At 31.8% G+C, this 17,593-nt stretch overlaps 1 protein-coding gene across 2 annotated transcripts in view; it reads right to left on the bottom strand.

The window, feature by feature from the left end:
• LOC139497189 (uncharacterized) overlaps positions 1-17,593 on the bottom strand; it is a 44,657-nt gene that overhangs the window by 5,217 nt on the left and 21,847 nt on the right. The window contains exons 7-10 of one of the 2 annotated variants that reach the window (XM_071285282.1): positions 16,183-17,403; positions 7,077-7,161; positions 5,821-6,014; positions 2,262-2,346 (exon numbers count right to left, since the gene is read on the bottom strand). In XM_071285282.1, the coding sequence (XP_071141383.1) occupies positions 2,262-2,346; positions 5,821-6,014; positions 7,077-7,161; positions 16,183-17,403 (1,585 nt within the window). The remainder of the gene's footprint in view (positions 1-2,261; positions 2,347-5,820; positions 6,015-7,076; positions 7,162-16,182; positions 17,404-17,593) is intronic. The other variant, XR_011657711.1, reaches the window with a different exon arrangement.

Below are 17,593 nucleotides of genomic sequence, written 5' to 3'. Positions count from 1 at the left end.
GACTCTTATAATTGATACTCTTATAGTTGATAAGACTCTTATATCTAATCAACTATGTAGACACAAAAATCTGGAGACCAAAACAATAATAAAGAACCAAGAAACGAGTCTACACTTAACATACACTTTATACTAACGCTTTTCAAATACAGAGTCCTAACAAGACAATAACTGACAATTTGAAACATTTATCGTTAAAATGTTCATCTAGTACAATCAAATTAGTACTCTTCATGTTTTTTTGGACTGAAAAGTTGCTTAAAATGCATCATTCTCGTGATAGATTTAACTCATGACCAAAAGACTATGGACAACATGTAAAATAACAAAAACTCCGAACTCTGATCAAAGTCAAGCAAATGACAAAAACAAAAGCTAAAACACATCAAACTAAGGGACAGTAACTGCCATATTTCTGACTAGATAGAGACTTATGTAGAAATCTCGGCTTTCAATTTATAAAAAAACAAACCTCCTGCTCGTTTTGCATTTACATATGTCGCTATTGATAGTTCATATTGCACTGACCAACTCACTTCTAGCATTGTAATGAAGAAGAAGGACTGTAATTGTTCATACACATTTTTTAATAATCCCAAAAGGAATTGATTTAACTTGATCCCAGTTCCTATTCCTATTAATAAGTTTTATATATAGAAAGTCGTCTGCGCTGTTAAAACGAATTACTCCCTTTGGTAAATCTATTAAATCCATTTGAATTTCCCTGCTTCAGTAAATCAATTGGATGTGTTTGAATTTTACTGGCAGCTCAGATGGATGCATATCAGATATGTGTCTTTTAAAATCATGATTAACATATTCAAAATGAGTTAAATGTTCTGACACAATAGTGTTCATTTCTTTTCATATAAAGTTTTCCTAAAGTACATTGGTATAATGGGAATACTTTATCTTTTTATATGACATCTGGTTGCAATTCTATCTAATTTTAAATGATCAATAAATTATGTTGTCAGATTTTCAAGTTGAACAAATATAATTTTACCGCAACTAATGGAATGAATAAGGCATATGGCAAAATCAAGGGTACTTTATTCAATTGATTTGCCCAACGTGATTTTGGCCCCTTTGATTAAATTACTTTCCTTAGTTTAAAATTTTAAATATAAATCATATCAAATTTGCGGATAATCCTGTCCTTTTCCGTCATGAATCTGAACTAATGTGCTCTGAAAACTTCTTTTGGCGGATATTTACAAAATATTTACAAAAAATGTGTTATTTTTAGGGAAAATGCTGAAAATTTGTTTTACGAAATGGTAAGGCTGAAATCACCATGTTTTTAAAAGAATTTGGCCGAAAACTTAAGAAAGCAGGTAAGTTATAACTTTTATAACTATAAAATTCCATCTACAAGGTGTTTCACTATATGCTTACAAATCATGAACAATAACTTCTTGTATCTTGATTTCTGTTTTAAACCTTGCTTTTCTACGCTGTTTTACGATTTTTGGCTATTCTATATAGCAATTATGCTACAGTTACGCTTCCGATTTTCAAATTAAAAAGGTCGAAAGTTTTCAAATTAGATAATGTTCATTTATACAGGAACAGAACCTTAAAAACATGTACAATGCATCTATATGCGGACAAATTGTTGATACAGCATATGAATTGGTATACTGACATTTTTATTTCAGGGGCATATATAATCCTCTTGTAATGGCTGCCGTCATCATAAGGCCGCAATGTAAATTAGCAAAGTACCCAAAATTTTGCCATATGGTTTTTAAAAGCATAGGTAAAATTTCCGACCTTTTTGATATTAATTGAAAAGGCATTCAACTAATTAGGGTAGGTAGAAAAATTCACATGAAATTTCAGAACATTATTTGAAAAACATATTTTCAGAGCCAATTATGATAGTGCATGTACATAAAACAATCATCTACAGTCTTGTGTTCGTTCAATGCCTGGCCTGGAAGTACAGAATATTTGTTTTATGCAGGGCATACGTTAAGATGAATGAAAACATAAGTTATAACACAGAAATGACATCCATTGATTAGAAATATGACGGGAGTATACCATTCTAATGCGAAATTTAGTAACTTTTGAATTGAAGAGGATATAAGACAATTGACTTTGAAAAGTTATCTTCATTTTATACGTGTAAATCAACTATTGTATGCTCAGAGAAAGCATTTCAAGGATAAGCTGGCATATTGGTGTACACGTAAAGTCAAGGGGCCACGCTCAACACAATGCTCAATTACAGAGAAAATACAGGAAAAACTAACCATTAAATTGTCCTCCATGCTTGTTTTTGAATGGTTTCTTTATTTCTTCCAGAGAGATGTATTCATCTTTTGTTTCAATTCCATTCTGAAATAATAATGATTTTGTATAGTATTATGTACATGTCAAGTAATAATTTCAATAAAAACCGTGTACAACCATAACGATATTTAAACATTTTTATAAGAAATGCAAATATTGCATTGTGATAAAACTTACTTATTACTTTCAACTAACTAATGTTTGCGACTTTCTCGAGAAGAAAATGACGTGAATATAAATCGTCGCAAATATATATGAATAAATCAAGAAAACTAGAAAACCGGACAAATGTATTGCTGCGAAGTCGGACGAAAAGGGCTTAACGCAGATTATAGTATCGGCAAAAAAGAGCCAGTTAACTTTGTCACGATTGTTCTGACTGGTTTCACCCCTGACAGAAACATGCATTGCCAATCCCATCATGGATTATTACAATTAGTTCTGTCATGGATAATGTCACGTTATATAACATTTAATTGTATATCTATAACAGCTATTCAGTTTCGCTTTTCACAGTTCCCCTCTGTTAATTATAGATACTGATAAAATAAGGATTTCCCCATGGTCTTTTATTGACACCTCTTTCGCCAAAATAAAATATATTTCGCCACTTTCACTTTTTTCGCCAACTAACAACTTAAAACAACATATATTTCTTTAAAACTATTCTTCTTTCAAACACATTCATTGATGATTAATTAGTTCATTAATGTTTTCATCTTGAACAGATCGCTACATAATATAAATTGAAGTTTGACATCATTTGGGATGGATATATATCATATATATACATGTAGTATTCAGGTGCAGATAAAATACTATAAGACAGAAAAAAAACCTATATAATAGTGGAAAAAAATAAAAAAGAAGAGAAGATATCATTCCAGCTACTACATTTCTTGTTTACGGTTCATCATGATGCTAGATAGCTGTCTTGTTGACGTAAATTTATATTTTCTATCATTAAAATAAGATTATAATATGATGAGCTAAAATTATCGACATATATATATTAAGCGCAGACTTAAAGATATACATAAAAGTGCATGTTACAATATATCTATAGGCCTATATCCTTAACATACATAGCTTGCAAACTACTGGAACATATCTTTGCAAGCAGCATGATGAATCACTTAGAAACAAACAACACTTTATATGAATTACAACATGGATTTAAGGCAAAACGATCATGTGAATCCCAAGTCATCTCACTGATACATGAATTATTCCAAAACAACGACAAGAACATACAAACAGATCTTATAATCATGGATTTTGCTAAAGCTTTCGACAAGGTACCACACAAAAGATTACTATACAAAATGAAATACTTTGGCATATCAGATCAAATCATTAACTGGGTAGACTCCTTTCTTTCAAACAGAACACAAACAGTACTTTTAGAAAACATGTCATCTTCAAAAATACCAGTCTCATCAGGAGTCCCACAGGGTACAGTGCTAGGACCGATACTATTCTTAATTTACATAAATGACCTCCCAGATTACATCCAACATAGCAAAATCAGACTCTTTGCAGATGACAGTATAATCTACCGACAAATTAAAACTCAAAACGACTGCATCAAGCTTCAAGAAAACCTAGAAGCTGCCATACAATGGGGAAAAGATTGGCTTATGTCTTTCCATCCAGACAATGGTAACATCATGAATATAACAACAAAAAGAAATCCCATCCACTTTTATTATAACATGTATGGACACATCTTAGAATCTGTAAAACATGCAAAATACTTAGGTATCACCATCTCAGCAGACCTAAAATGGAACACCCACATCCAACAAACTGCTGCAAAAGCAAATAAATCCTTAGGTTTCATCAGAAGAAACCTTAAAGTCCAATCGCAAACAATTAAAGAAAGAGCGTACCAAACACTCATAAGACCAAAGTTGAAATACTGTTGTACTGTATGGGACCCATTTACAAACGAAAATATAAAATCACTGGAAAAAGTACAAAGACGGGCAGCAAGGTATGTGTGCAATAGACATCACAACACCAGCAGTGTGTCTGAGATGCTAGATACCATGAAATGGCAAACATTACAAGAACGCCGACTACGAACAAGGCTTATAATGTTCCACAAAATTGTAAATAAAAATATAGCCATTCCATCGCAAAATGTATTACAACAGAGTCAGTCTACTACAAGATCCACCAATAAAGAATCCTACAGACAAATTCATTGCAATAAAGACAGCTATACATTTTCTTTTTTCTGTCAAACCATCAAAGACTGGAACAAACTAACCCCTGAAATTACCAAAAACAGTACTACAGAAAACTTCAAGGATGCACTCACACACGACGTGCTCCTTGATACTTACCCTCATCTGAAATAAACAGATACTCTTGTTTTTATCTTATACCAAAGAAATAAAAATAAAAAATGTAATATTTAAAAACTAAATAAAAAAATTGTATAAATTAAAAACAAAGAAAAATTGTAAAAATTGAAAATACGAAAATATATGACCAAAAACAACTTTGAATAAGAAATATTTTGTTAACTTATATTTTGACAAAAATTATCAACATAAATTTATTAATAAACATTTACCAGGCATGCGCCGGAAAGTAAACATCAGTACGTTGATGGTTTTCTGTAACAAAAGATGAGAAGAAGATCTCCTACGTAAATCCTCATGTATTAGAACTTATTTGCAAACGCTTTGCCGATTTTATTGTTTAAAAAATAACAATTTAAAAAAGAACAAAATAACTTTTATTCTTATTCGGATGTATAATAAGAAGAATTAAATTGTTATATTTTCTTTATTCTATTGCATTATTCGCATATTTACTGATTTCAGCAAGTCAACATGACGGCTCCTTAGTTACGAAATGTCAACTTTGGATTTGACTGTAGCTTACGAGAAAAACATGTAAATTAAAAATGGCAAATTTTGGGTTTGAAAATTTAATTAATTGACCAGTTTTTTCTAGCGGTTATTCACGAATAAATCCATGCAAGCGACATATTAATTAGATTGTTTGAGCTTTATCTAAGAGGGAGTAAAAAAAAACAGCCACACACACGGCATTCCCATCCTCGCTTCTGTTTTTTAATGATCGTTTTTGTAACCTGGATTTGTTTTTTTTTCTCTTTATCGATTTATGAGTTTCGAACAGCGGTATACTACTGTTGCCTTTATTTGTTCTATTAAAATGGAAATAATTCATGGATGCTCAGGATAGAAATCGAATATCACGGTCCTGGCCATGTGTAAATTTAAAACACATTCATGGCTTCCATGAATTATTTCTTAATTTAAAAATAAATAACTAAGAATGAAGATAAACTAGTTCTTATTCGGATGTAAAATAAGAAGAATTAAATTGTTATATTTTCTATTCTATTGCATTATTCGCATATTTACTGATATCAGCAAGTCAACATGACGGCTCCTTAGTTACGAAATGTCAGCTTTGGATTTGACTGTAGCTTACGAGAAAAACATGTAAATTAAAAATGGCAAATTTTGGGACCAGTACCTCATTTCCATGACTCATAATTACACAGATTAAGGAATGATAATCCTTTGAGTTCTCTGTCAAGTGTTTTCTGGACATTTCCTGGAAATAATCTTGTAACTCCAACTTTGACACGTCTTTTGTTGTACATTCAACCTGATATTTTAGTTTTTCTTTAAAAAATGTTTTGAGACTCTGGACATCCACCTCAGAACCTGGACAACACATAAACAATATTACAAAGCATGATCAAAAGTTTAAATGCCAAAGGATCATGTTATCATCGTCGTTAAAATAATTGTTATTATTATCAACATTATCAAGGATTCGTGTAAATGGGTCATGCAAACACCAACCATAGCTACATTTATTGCAGATAGCATTGGAGAAACTGACCTTAATTTTGCTTACAGTATATGTAACAAAGACAACAACCCGACCAAAGAGCATAAAACAGCCGAAGGCCTCTAATGGATCTTCAATATAGTGATAAAATCTAGCACACGGAGGTGTGCTTCAGCTGGCCTCTAAACAAAAATGTGTACAAGTTCAATATACTAAATATACTTATCCTTTCACTCACAATAAGTCAAAAAATCATTTACATGAAGTAGAACTATCAAGTTTCTTCAGTAGTCGCTTAATCATGGATATGGATATGGATATGGACACATGACAGACGGAAAGTCAAAAGAAAAAAATAAAGCTTTATACAGTCAATTAGTTTTCACAATTGCCATATTTTTATCTTTATGTCTCGCATTCTGCTAATTTTGTCGAAAGCAAGACTTAAACCAAATAAACATATTGATTTCATAAAGATATTATTCTTTTTTTTTCAAATCTTGAATATATTGCGACTTTAAGATCTTAAACCTTTCAGGCATATTTGTCATGCCTATAGTTGCTTTTGCTCCAGGCTCTTGCATGACAAAGTTTGTCCACTACAAACTATATATACGTATCAGATAAATGCAAACACTTCGAAATACAAAGTACTGTTTCGCCTGTCAGTTATGAGAACACATGGCAAAAACTTAGTATGATTTGTTTCCATGTGATATTTCAAACCAATTTAATCTTGAGGCATTTCAGAAAAGTACAATCAAAATTTTTTTGCTGTACCTGTTTGGGGGTAGATATTTTAATCTATATAGACAATAAATATGATAACTCATACCTCAATACTTAAGGCCGATTTTTTACGGATTTTTTTAATCTCATTTTTGCATTTTATAGAAATTAATATGAGTAACAAATCAATTATTTTATGTTACCTTTTCTCACTTTTTGTTCTCCACTGAACATGAAGTTAACAATCAGGACTAGTCCTGTCTGTCCCGCTTTCTTCTCATACACTTCCTGAAAGATGACGTTATTATTATAAATATGAATAAATAAGACTTTTTGTTCATTTTCCTTGAAATTGTGGAGACGAAAATCAAAAGTTAGCCTGAATACCTCTGAAATATTCTTCATACATTACTTACTTGTGAATTTGTATTTTAACAAGAGGCTGTCACAACGACAGCAAACCGGATTTTTTAACATTTATTTGTGTCCTGGCAATATCACAAGAACCATAACGGATGAATGCTGAAAGTGAAAATCGTCAATATCAAATTTGACCTCCATTTTGTAGTCAGTATCAACATATTAAAATTTGAAAAGCTTATAATGAATGGTTCATTAGTAAATGCAACAACGTGAATGGAAACGCCATTTTACGATCTTTCAAGAACCATAACTTCTGAACGGTAAAGTCAAAATCGTCATTATTGATCTTGACCTCTATTTTGTCATCAGTAACAACATATAAAAATTTCAAAAGCTTTGGTTGAATGGTATATGAGAAAATGCACGGACACGACTAGAAACACCATTTTTCAATCTTTCAAGAACCATAACTCCTGAACGGTAAAAGTCAAAATCGTCATTATTGAACTTGACCTCCATTTTGTTATCAGTAACAATATATTAAAATTTTGGAAGCTTAGGTAGAACAGTTCATGCGTAAATGCACGGACACGACTTAAAACTCAATTTTTCAATCTTTCAAGAACCATAACTCCTGAACTGTAAAAGTCAAAATCGTCATTATTGAACTTAACCTCCATTTTGTCATTGGTAACAACATATTAAAATTTGGGAAGCTTTGGTAGAATAGTTCATGCGTAAATGCACGGACACGACTGGAAACTCCATTTTTCAATCTTTCAAGAACCATAACTCCTGAACGGTAAACGTCCTGAAACGACATTTTTGTCACAAAAATCCGGTTAAAAAGTCTCAAATGTGTACAACATTCATCTTTCACTTGAAAAAAATGGATAGTGTCTTATAAGAATTTTAGATTTTTGAATTTTCTGAGAAAAAAACCAAGGCTGAATAGAAGTAAAAATAGGTGCTTAACTGTAACTTACATTTACTGCATGACATACATGTATAGTCATTAAAGTTTCTAATAAGTTTAGTTTTGCAACCTCTTCTAAATGCAAAATGTACTACTTATTTTTTAAACATCATGCAAGTCAGAAACAAATCAAAGTTACCATAAACAGGCTTGAAACATACATTTTATTCTGCACTTTTAGTCAGGTCAAAGTACACGGCCATAGCCTTGGACCTTGATCTGACAACTTGTGAAGAAAAACTCTCCGGTAACAGTTATTACCGGCCTATTTCGTTGTTACCTTTGTACTGTATCTAATGCTTCTCATTGTTTATAGACCTGTCAACTACGTGTATCGACAATATAGAGAAGTGTTTTTACTTCTTTTATTTATATTGCATGATGTCTGTGTACCTATGTATATCGTTTGTATTGAAAAAAAAAGTTTTAAACACAACTTGGACTTGGGGAAACAATTTTATATGCATATAATGCCTACATTATTTATCAGACGTTGATGACATCCTACAACTATAAGATGATTCTCAAAATTGTAGATAAACTTTTATCAAAATGTGAGTTTAGACCATATTTATTTTTTCAATCACTTTGAAATTAGTTAATTCACCTATATATCAAATTGTGCTAAAATCCAATTCTAGAAAGACCTTTCTAAGATTATGTGATACTTTGACAAACACATTGTTAAAAAAAAATGGCTGAATTTTCATCAAAATAATAATTAAAAAATTGACTTTGGCTGTTGAATCATTTCAGATTTCTTTTTTTTATAATGAAACGGGAGTAACTCCGTTATGCCAACAATATCAACTTGTTAGCTTTAATTATGTTTTTTAAAAGAACTTATTTCAACCTTTCATCATCAATTTCTTCGTCTGTTGAATCCTTTCAGATTTTCCCTCAATACCGTGTTGTTTTTATGAAGGGTTGTGTCATCTTTTTTTGTTTTAAATTGGAAGTAACTCCTTACTAAACCCATATGGTAGCTAACCCTATATTGTTATTGACACCCTGTATCAAATATATATGTATAGCCACTACGTGCAGTCCTCGAACCAATCATATCACTATAAATCTATAGGAGGTAAGATAATATCAGTTACATAGTGTGTTAGTGACCTCATATGATATATACTGGGTCAGTAAATTCCAGCATGGGGTGAGAGCGATTTCATCACCATGTTCCCAATATTAATATGCATGCATAGTAAAACATATATCACAATATTCTTTATAAAAATTGTTCAGACGGTCGGTTTATTAAGAAATGTACTGACATACATGAAAAGGATCCTCATCCCTTATGATATTTATTTTAGATAGGACAAAATTAACTGAATTTAACTGAATATTTTTAATTCAATTACTTTAACTCAATCATGAGTAGGGAGAACGTATTGATACGCATGAGAGCTTTCGCGAGCGCTTTATAGAGTTAGCTGCTTGTGGAAATGATCATACGGTGTAGACGACAATGAATAATTACTAGATGAATATAAATTGTTTCGAAATATTGTGACATTTCAATGTAGGTTTGATTTCTTCTTAATGTCAAACTTTTATTCAAATCAGCTTATTTCTATTCAGAAAAATACACTCAACAAAGAAATAGGTAGTTCTTTTGCTTTTAGAACTATTGTTGATTTTCATTGCTCTTATAGATACCAGAACATGCAGAAGTTTTATAGTGAAAAATTATGGATAATCTAACCCCCTATACGTTTCTAGGAATATGATTGGTTAAAAGCGTTCGCGTGGAGACAGTGTATATTCCGTATTAGATTAGTAGGGGGCTTGGCTTATTTCTATACACGGTTAGTATTGGAGTTACGACTTTTGCGCTACTTGATTAAATTTATTCAAACGTATTGAAAGTCCTGTTTAATATTGTAATATCCAGGTTGTTGATATAAAATTGTTATTGTTAATATTAATTTTTTGGTGTGCAAATCAATGGAAGTAGGTTCTTTAAATTGAACACTGAGACATTTGAATCTAAAAATAATAAGATTTTTTATGATTACAAATAAGACAAATAGTCTAAATTCAACAAATAAAGATAGTCGGTAATATAAATTCGCGTCATAGTGTGCTAGTGACCTAAAACGGTATGTACACTACAGGGTCAGTAAATTCCATATGGGGTTCGAGCTTCGCTCTCACCCCATATGAAATTAACTGATTCTGTATATATCGTATAAGGTCACTAAAACACTATGTTAGTAATAATATCTACTATAATTCAACTGTATAACATAATCATTTTTAATAAACATGTTTTAACATAATATATTCTTTTAAATGACTTTGATTTTAGATTTTCTAAAATAAAAAAAGATGATTCCCAAAATTTCCACAAATATGTTCATAAAATACCAATATCTGTAACTCATCGGCAAAATATTGCCTTTCAATTTTTCAATTTTATTTTTGAGGCGTATATAATTTCGATGTAATACATGTTATAATTTATTGGGCATTTCCTGCTTTTAGGTATATATATAAATAAACAGATGAGGTATGATTGCCAATAAGACAACTATACACCAAAGTTCAAATAATATGGATGTAAACAAGTATTGACAACCGGACGGCCTTCAATAATGAGAAAACCTATTCCGTATAGTCGACTAAAAACGTTCCTGACATGAAAAATTAAAACAATTTAATTGGGATACAAACGGCATAACTTATAACAAAACAATGAAAAAGAAACATATACTAAAACATGCATATGAGTGCTTAACCCTCCCTTAACCTTGAACAGTGATGTAACAGCTCAATAAAATGACACTATAAAAATCAGTTGAAAAAGGCGTAACTTAACAGATTGATACAACGCAGGAAAACATCAACCATAATCACAGACGGTACGCGTCAGGGTATTTATTCATTTTATGGAACCTATATGCTGAGAGTACCATGAGAGTGCGCATGCCGGTCATAGAGGTCACTGCGTAAATAGGTCTAAAGAGGTCAAATCATGGATTTATTCCTCCGTTAAATTCGTAGAAAATAATGGATATATAAGTTGATTTTAAATGGATATTATGATTTTCGTAATTTAAGGAATACGATCTTTAAATTGATACATAGTTTTGGATTTTATCTATTCTCGATGTGTTTTGATTGTGATGGATAACTTTGTCACGTTGTCGCCAATGTAACTTTAACATGATGGCTGACCAATCGAGCATAAACTCGTTACAAGAACTTTCTGGCCTGGCCAAGAATAGTTCGAATACTGACAAAAGTTGCATTCCAACAAGGCTTATTTCGCCTGGTTATAATATCAATGACGATATTAATGACAACGTTTTTGAAGTAACTGTTGAAAACGCCGTGTTTGGAGGCGGAGCTTCAGCTGTCAATCAAGACAGAGTGCCGAAAGTGATACCGGATGTTTACAACATTTTGTTGCAAAATCAAATTCTCATGCAAAACATGATGAAAAAACAGATGTTTTCGACTACTGATAGTGGCAACAATGTAAATAAAAACAATTCTAGAAAATCGACGATTTCTAGGACACCAGCACCTGTGGTGAAGAAACATAACAAACATCATGACGATTATCAATCGCAGCTGGACAAATTATTTGATGTAAATTACATTAACAAAATGGGTGGTCGCATTCTGAAGTTAAACACGTTAACAAAAGAATTATGGAATTGGTGTATTAATAGAAAAATCTGGGTAACTGCTTTTTATTTGTCTGGAGTTGCAAATATAGATGCAGATCGCCTCTCACGATCAATAAATGTTGACATTGAGTGGAAATTAAATGAAAAAGTTTTTCATAGTATAAATAGTTTATTAAGACCACATGATGTGGATTTGTTTGCATCTAAGATAAATCATCAGTTACCACGTTACTATTCATATTTTCCTGATAGTTATGCAGAAGCAGTAGATGCATTTTCAGTTCAATGGAATAACATTAATTGCTATTGTTTTCCTCCTTTCAGTCTGATTGGGAAGATACTGCAAAAAGTAGACAAGGACAAAGCAGACATAACGTTAGTTGCACCGTTATGGAACACCCAAAACTGGTTTCCACCGATATTACACCGGATAGTGCAGATTCATTTATGATAAACAGCCAGAAAAATCTACTTTATCAACCTCAAAGTCCGACAATAGAACATCACATAGTGAAATTAAAATTAGCAGTCTTCAGGATATCAGGGAACTGTTCCAAAGTTATGGACTATCAAAAGAAGCTTCCGACATTATTGCATCATCGTGGAAACCAGCTACCAAACAACAATATTGGACATATTGCAAAAGATGGTTGTCATTTTGCAGTGAAAGGGAAATCGATATATTTAAAGCCACTGAGTTAAATGTTTTAGAATATCTATGAACAGTTTACTATAAAGTTGCATATATATATCATGTAATTATGTGTACATGTATGTATATATTGTTTAGTTATACTTTGGAAGAATACAAGTTAACTACCACTTTGTAATTATTTATGCCTGATTATATCGACATAAAAGACTGGTTATGTGTTACAGATCACATATCTCTGAAATCTCATGGTACTCTCAGCATATAGGTTCAATAAAATTGTACAATTAAATGAGACTTACCTTAAGTCGAAATTTGATTGTAATTTTGTTGAACCTATTTATGCTGAGAGTTAACATGCCCACCCGATAACTCGTATTCCTCCCAATTTTCTTTTCCTTTCTGGTGTATCATATGTAGACGAAACGCGCGTCTGGCGTATACAATTATAATCCTGGTACTTTTGATAACTATTTACACAACTGGGTCGATGCCACTGCTGGTGGACGTTTCGTCCCCGAGGGTATCTCCAGCCCAGTAGTCAGCACTTCGGTGTTGACATGAATATCAATTATATGGTCATTTTTTTATAAATTTTCTGTTTACAAAACTTTGAATTTTTCGAAAAACTAAGGATTTTCTTACCCCAGGAGTAGATTACCTTAGCCGTATTTGGCACAACTTTTTGAAATTTTGGGTCCTCAATGCTCTTCAACTTTGTATTTGTTTGGCTTTTTAACTATTTTGATTTGAGCGTCACTGATGAGTCTTATGTAGACGAAACGCACGTCTGGCGTATAAAATTATAATCCTGGTACTTTTGATAACTGTGTACTATGTGCTCTGTTACATTCTCTGAAAAGTGACCTCTATGACCGGCATGCGCACCCTCATGTTAACTCTCAGCATAAATAGGTTCAACAAAATTACAATCAAATTTCGACTTAAGGAGGCTCGAGGGTATAAAAATTTCAGAAAAAAAATAAACATTTGTTTTTCATTTCAAATTTTATTTGTTACCTTTTGTAGTTGTTACTTATTATATGGTACAAAAATCATTCAAAACAAACAACTCTTGTTGGCCCCAGATGACTTTTAAAAGGTATACATCATTGAAAAAGTTCCAAATTATCTCCCTTTGGTGGAAAAATGCCATTTTTTGGCTTTAAAATTGAAATATCTTTTTTAACTCATCGGTGACCTATATTTCTTAATATAATTTCCATATAAGCTGTACTTAAACTAAATTATTGTAAAATTTGAGCGATTTCTGTAATAAATTTCTTTCTTTTTATTCGATATAACCTTTAATTCTCCTATTACTTCAACAGAAAAAAAAACCACTTTTTCAAAAATTTATGCTTCTTTCGAAGGTAGATTATGAGCGCAAATGAACGGTGACCCCACTTTTTTCCTTTATTTTTCTATTAACTATAAGATAAAGTTCATTTATAGAAAAATATAGAGAAATCTTATATAAATGATTTAGACCCGCGAACCCCCTTTTTAACATGTTTAAGGTAAGTCTCATTTAATTGTACAATTATTCATCCCTTACAACAAAAAGGACACTTAATATAGATCTGGTAGTACTCACAGATAATGACAGCTAGTTCAAAGTTAATAACAACTAAGAAGAATGTGACTCAAGTACAAGGATGCCCCATCCGTACTATCATTTTCTATGTTCAGTGGACCATGAACATGGGATAAAATCTCTAATTTGGCATTAAATTTAGAAAAAGATCATATTGTAGGGAAAATGTTTACTAAGTTTCTAGTTGATTGAACTTCATCAAAAACTACCTCGATTAAAAACTTTCGCCTAAAGCGGAACAGATGGACGGACCAACGCACGGACAGACGAACGCACTGTTGGACGAAAGTATAGACGGACGGACGCACAGACCAGGAAACATAATGCCCAAAAATGGGGCATAATCAAAGAGCTGAATAGCTCTGAGGGGAAAGACGGCCCTTGTTTCTATTTAATTATTTTTTTTTGGAAAGGGGGGGGGTATCTTTTGATAGTCTTCATATAAAGAATGATAAAAGAGAACAGCTTGAACATGCAGAAAGTTTGACAATATTGAAATCAATTGTTGTTTATGTAATTTCATTTTCTTAGTTTAGGATTCAATTTGGACCAATGGAAGAGATCTGCATCTTCTAAATCTAAACATTTGATTAAAGTTGATAGTTAATTATCTAAAATTCAACTGAATTCTGTCATTTCACAACAACTACAATATTTTTTGAAATCTTGATTGTTTACCACTGAACTGCAGGCTAGGGCCATTTTCCATTTTTTGTGACAGTACTCTTGGATTTTTAATTTTTTTCTTAAGAAAGTGTGGACTGAAAAATCTATTCAGTTTTAAATTTCCATTGATAAAGTTCCAGTTACAACTCTCATCACAGGGAAACAGGTACTAATAAAAAACAATATGAATGATGTAAACTGTGTGAAGCTTGTTTCCAAATCCTAAATTTGAAATATTTGTAAATTTCATGAATAAATAGGTTGAAACTACAAAATGCAACATTTTTAATTTTTTAATTTTTTTTTTTTTTACCATTACAATGATTATGTTGGTACACAAAAGTTTAGTTTTAATGGAAGACTACTAATCCAATGAAATGTCACATTTTAAGTGTTTTTAAAAATACATTAACTTTTATTTTAGTGGATAATTACTCATCAGTTGAGGTGCTCCTGAATTGGAGGAAGATTCTCAAAACAGACTTTTTACAGAAAAAATCAATAAAAATGTTTCTCTCCCCTATCTCATGTAACCCCACGATCTTTGTTTACTTTGAAAGTTGCTGACCTACAAATTAAAGTATTGCATGTTGATGTTTGAATCATCTACTGCAAACAATATTATGTTTAAATTTAGCAAATACCAATTTGTAATTAGTAATTAGTGCACGATCTCTGGGAATGATTTAAATAACCAGTGAAGGATATCCCTGCTTCTGCATAGTGTGGCATTCCAAGAATGACGTCAGTATAAAATACAATGTAGGTTCGACATATTTAGAATATCTCGTCATACTGATTTTTCCGGATTGTAAAAGAAACGTAAATAGTGTAAAGGAGAGCTCAAGATACGATAATTTCGTCAGAAACAGAAGGGAAATGTGTAAAAAAAGTGTTTAAAGTCAAACTATTCATTTCTGGGTCTCCTTCTCTTCAATCTAAGTTAGATTTGTTGGGGGGTTTTCCACACTATAAAAACAAAATGAATGATGTGAGGGAATGTCACTCTGGTCAACCCCATAGGGGATTAACGGCTTGAAGCCGTCTTTCCCCAATAAAAAACCTGATGTATCTTAGACTAAGTTATCAATCAGTACAATCCAACGTCCAATGGAGTTTTTAACAGCCAGAGGGACACTTGACATTGTCCAACCCTATTATAAAATATAGTTACATTTGACCTATCATTGAACAGGACTTTATTTCGATGCTGGTTTAGTTTAGAACACCTTTTTTTTTTTACAAACTGAACCTTTGTTAAACCAAAACGATTTTGTTTTTATTAATCACGTATATATATAAATATATATATGAAGTTCTTTTAGATGCCGGAATACGATGAATATATTTCAAACATGTCTTCTAAAGATAGAAACCACATTAAAGTTTTTTATATAATTATTTCACTTACATGTGTTATATTTTGTAGTTCTGACCATTCATCATTGAACGTGTGTGCTGCTTTACATGTGTCACAGTAATATTCTGCAAATTTCTCCTCACTAAAGTCATTGGATCCTGTCACAAACTCTGGCTCTGTAAGGCCGCATTCCAATTTTTTCTCAAACATTACATTTGACATCTTGGATCTCAAACTTATAATCTTGTTAATTTCATCTGTCACATAGTCAGCAACATAACTATACAATCCTGCTTTAAATTCTTTCCCAAATTCTAAAACCTGAATTTGAATGATATTTTGACGTGTCATAACAAGCAATTTGCTCGTTTTGTTCTTCTGTAACTCAAAAACCACAGTGCTTCTGAAAAGTGCAATTTGCTTTTTCTTCTGTTTAAGGACACCCACTTCTGCAATATCATACTTTCGGCATAGTGAAGCAGTTAAATGGTTTTTAAGATGTGGTGGGAGAAAGCTAAATTTAAAACATAACCAAATGGATTTTTGACAGTTCTCTGTTGTTACATTAAACATTTCATAAATGTCAGACTTTGGTTCTTCTTTAATCATACAGGGTACATAATAGCAAGTTTGTAAACCCGGCAGATGTGTTTCTGATATGTTTGGATGTATTAGAATGTCAAATTTCTCCATAACATTCAGGATATGGTCCTTGTGTTTGTACAATGACTTATGTTCTTTTTGGAATATATCTTCTAAAACTTCTCTGTGTAATTTCCCTCTGCAGTGAAATTCCTCCCATCGTTTCTGGTTCTTGATGCTAACATTACGAAATTTCTTTGCGCTAACTATACACTTAAAGGCATTCGACAACCATAGGGTATCTAAAATAATATAATCTGGAAGATCCTCAAAGTATACTAAAGCTCTAATATCATGATGATATTTCAAGTATAATATAAGTTCCTCGTCATTCAATGGCTTTGGAGTTTCAGTACTGATTTGCTTAAGTTCATCAAAGGCAATAATGGGTTTCACTTTTTTCTTCTCATGAAGACTTTTTTCCAACTGAATAAATTTTAAAGGATAATCTTTATTCCATGTTCTTAATGTTCTGGCTATCTTTAAGATTTCTTGTCGTATTGACTGAAAAACACTGCTGTCATCTTTTGTATTAGAAATGACAAAGTCATCCCCCCGTACATGTCTGCGCTCATCTTCTGTTATATTTTCAGTATATGTTAAAATACTTTTTTTACAAACTTCTAGAATCTAAAAAAAGGAAATACAAAATGCCTTTGTTTTTGAATAACTTTGAAAACATGAAACACGTAATATTCAAATGCTTGAAAAATGTTAAAACTTTTTATAATTACATAATATGATAAGCATATCATTACAACAGTATCTCAAATTTCTAGTTGGCTTTGAACACAGGGTAAACACTGTAAGAATTCCTCAC

This window comes from Mytilus edulis, chromosome 12, assembly GCF_963676685.1.
Source record: "Mytilus edulis chromosome 12, xbMytEdul2.2, whole genome shotgun sequence".
Lineage (NCBI taxonomy): Eukaryota > Metazoa > Mollusca > Bivalvia > Mytilida > Mytilidae > Mytilus > Mytilus edulis.
This window is presented reverse-complemented; position numbering and strand designations above follow the sequence as displayed.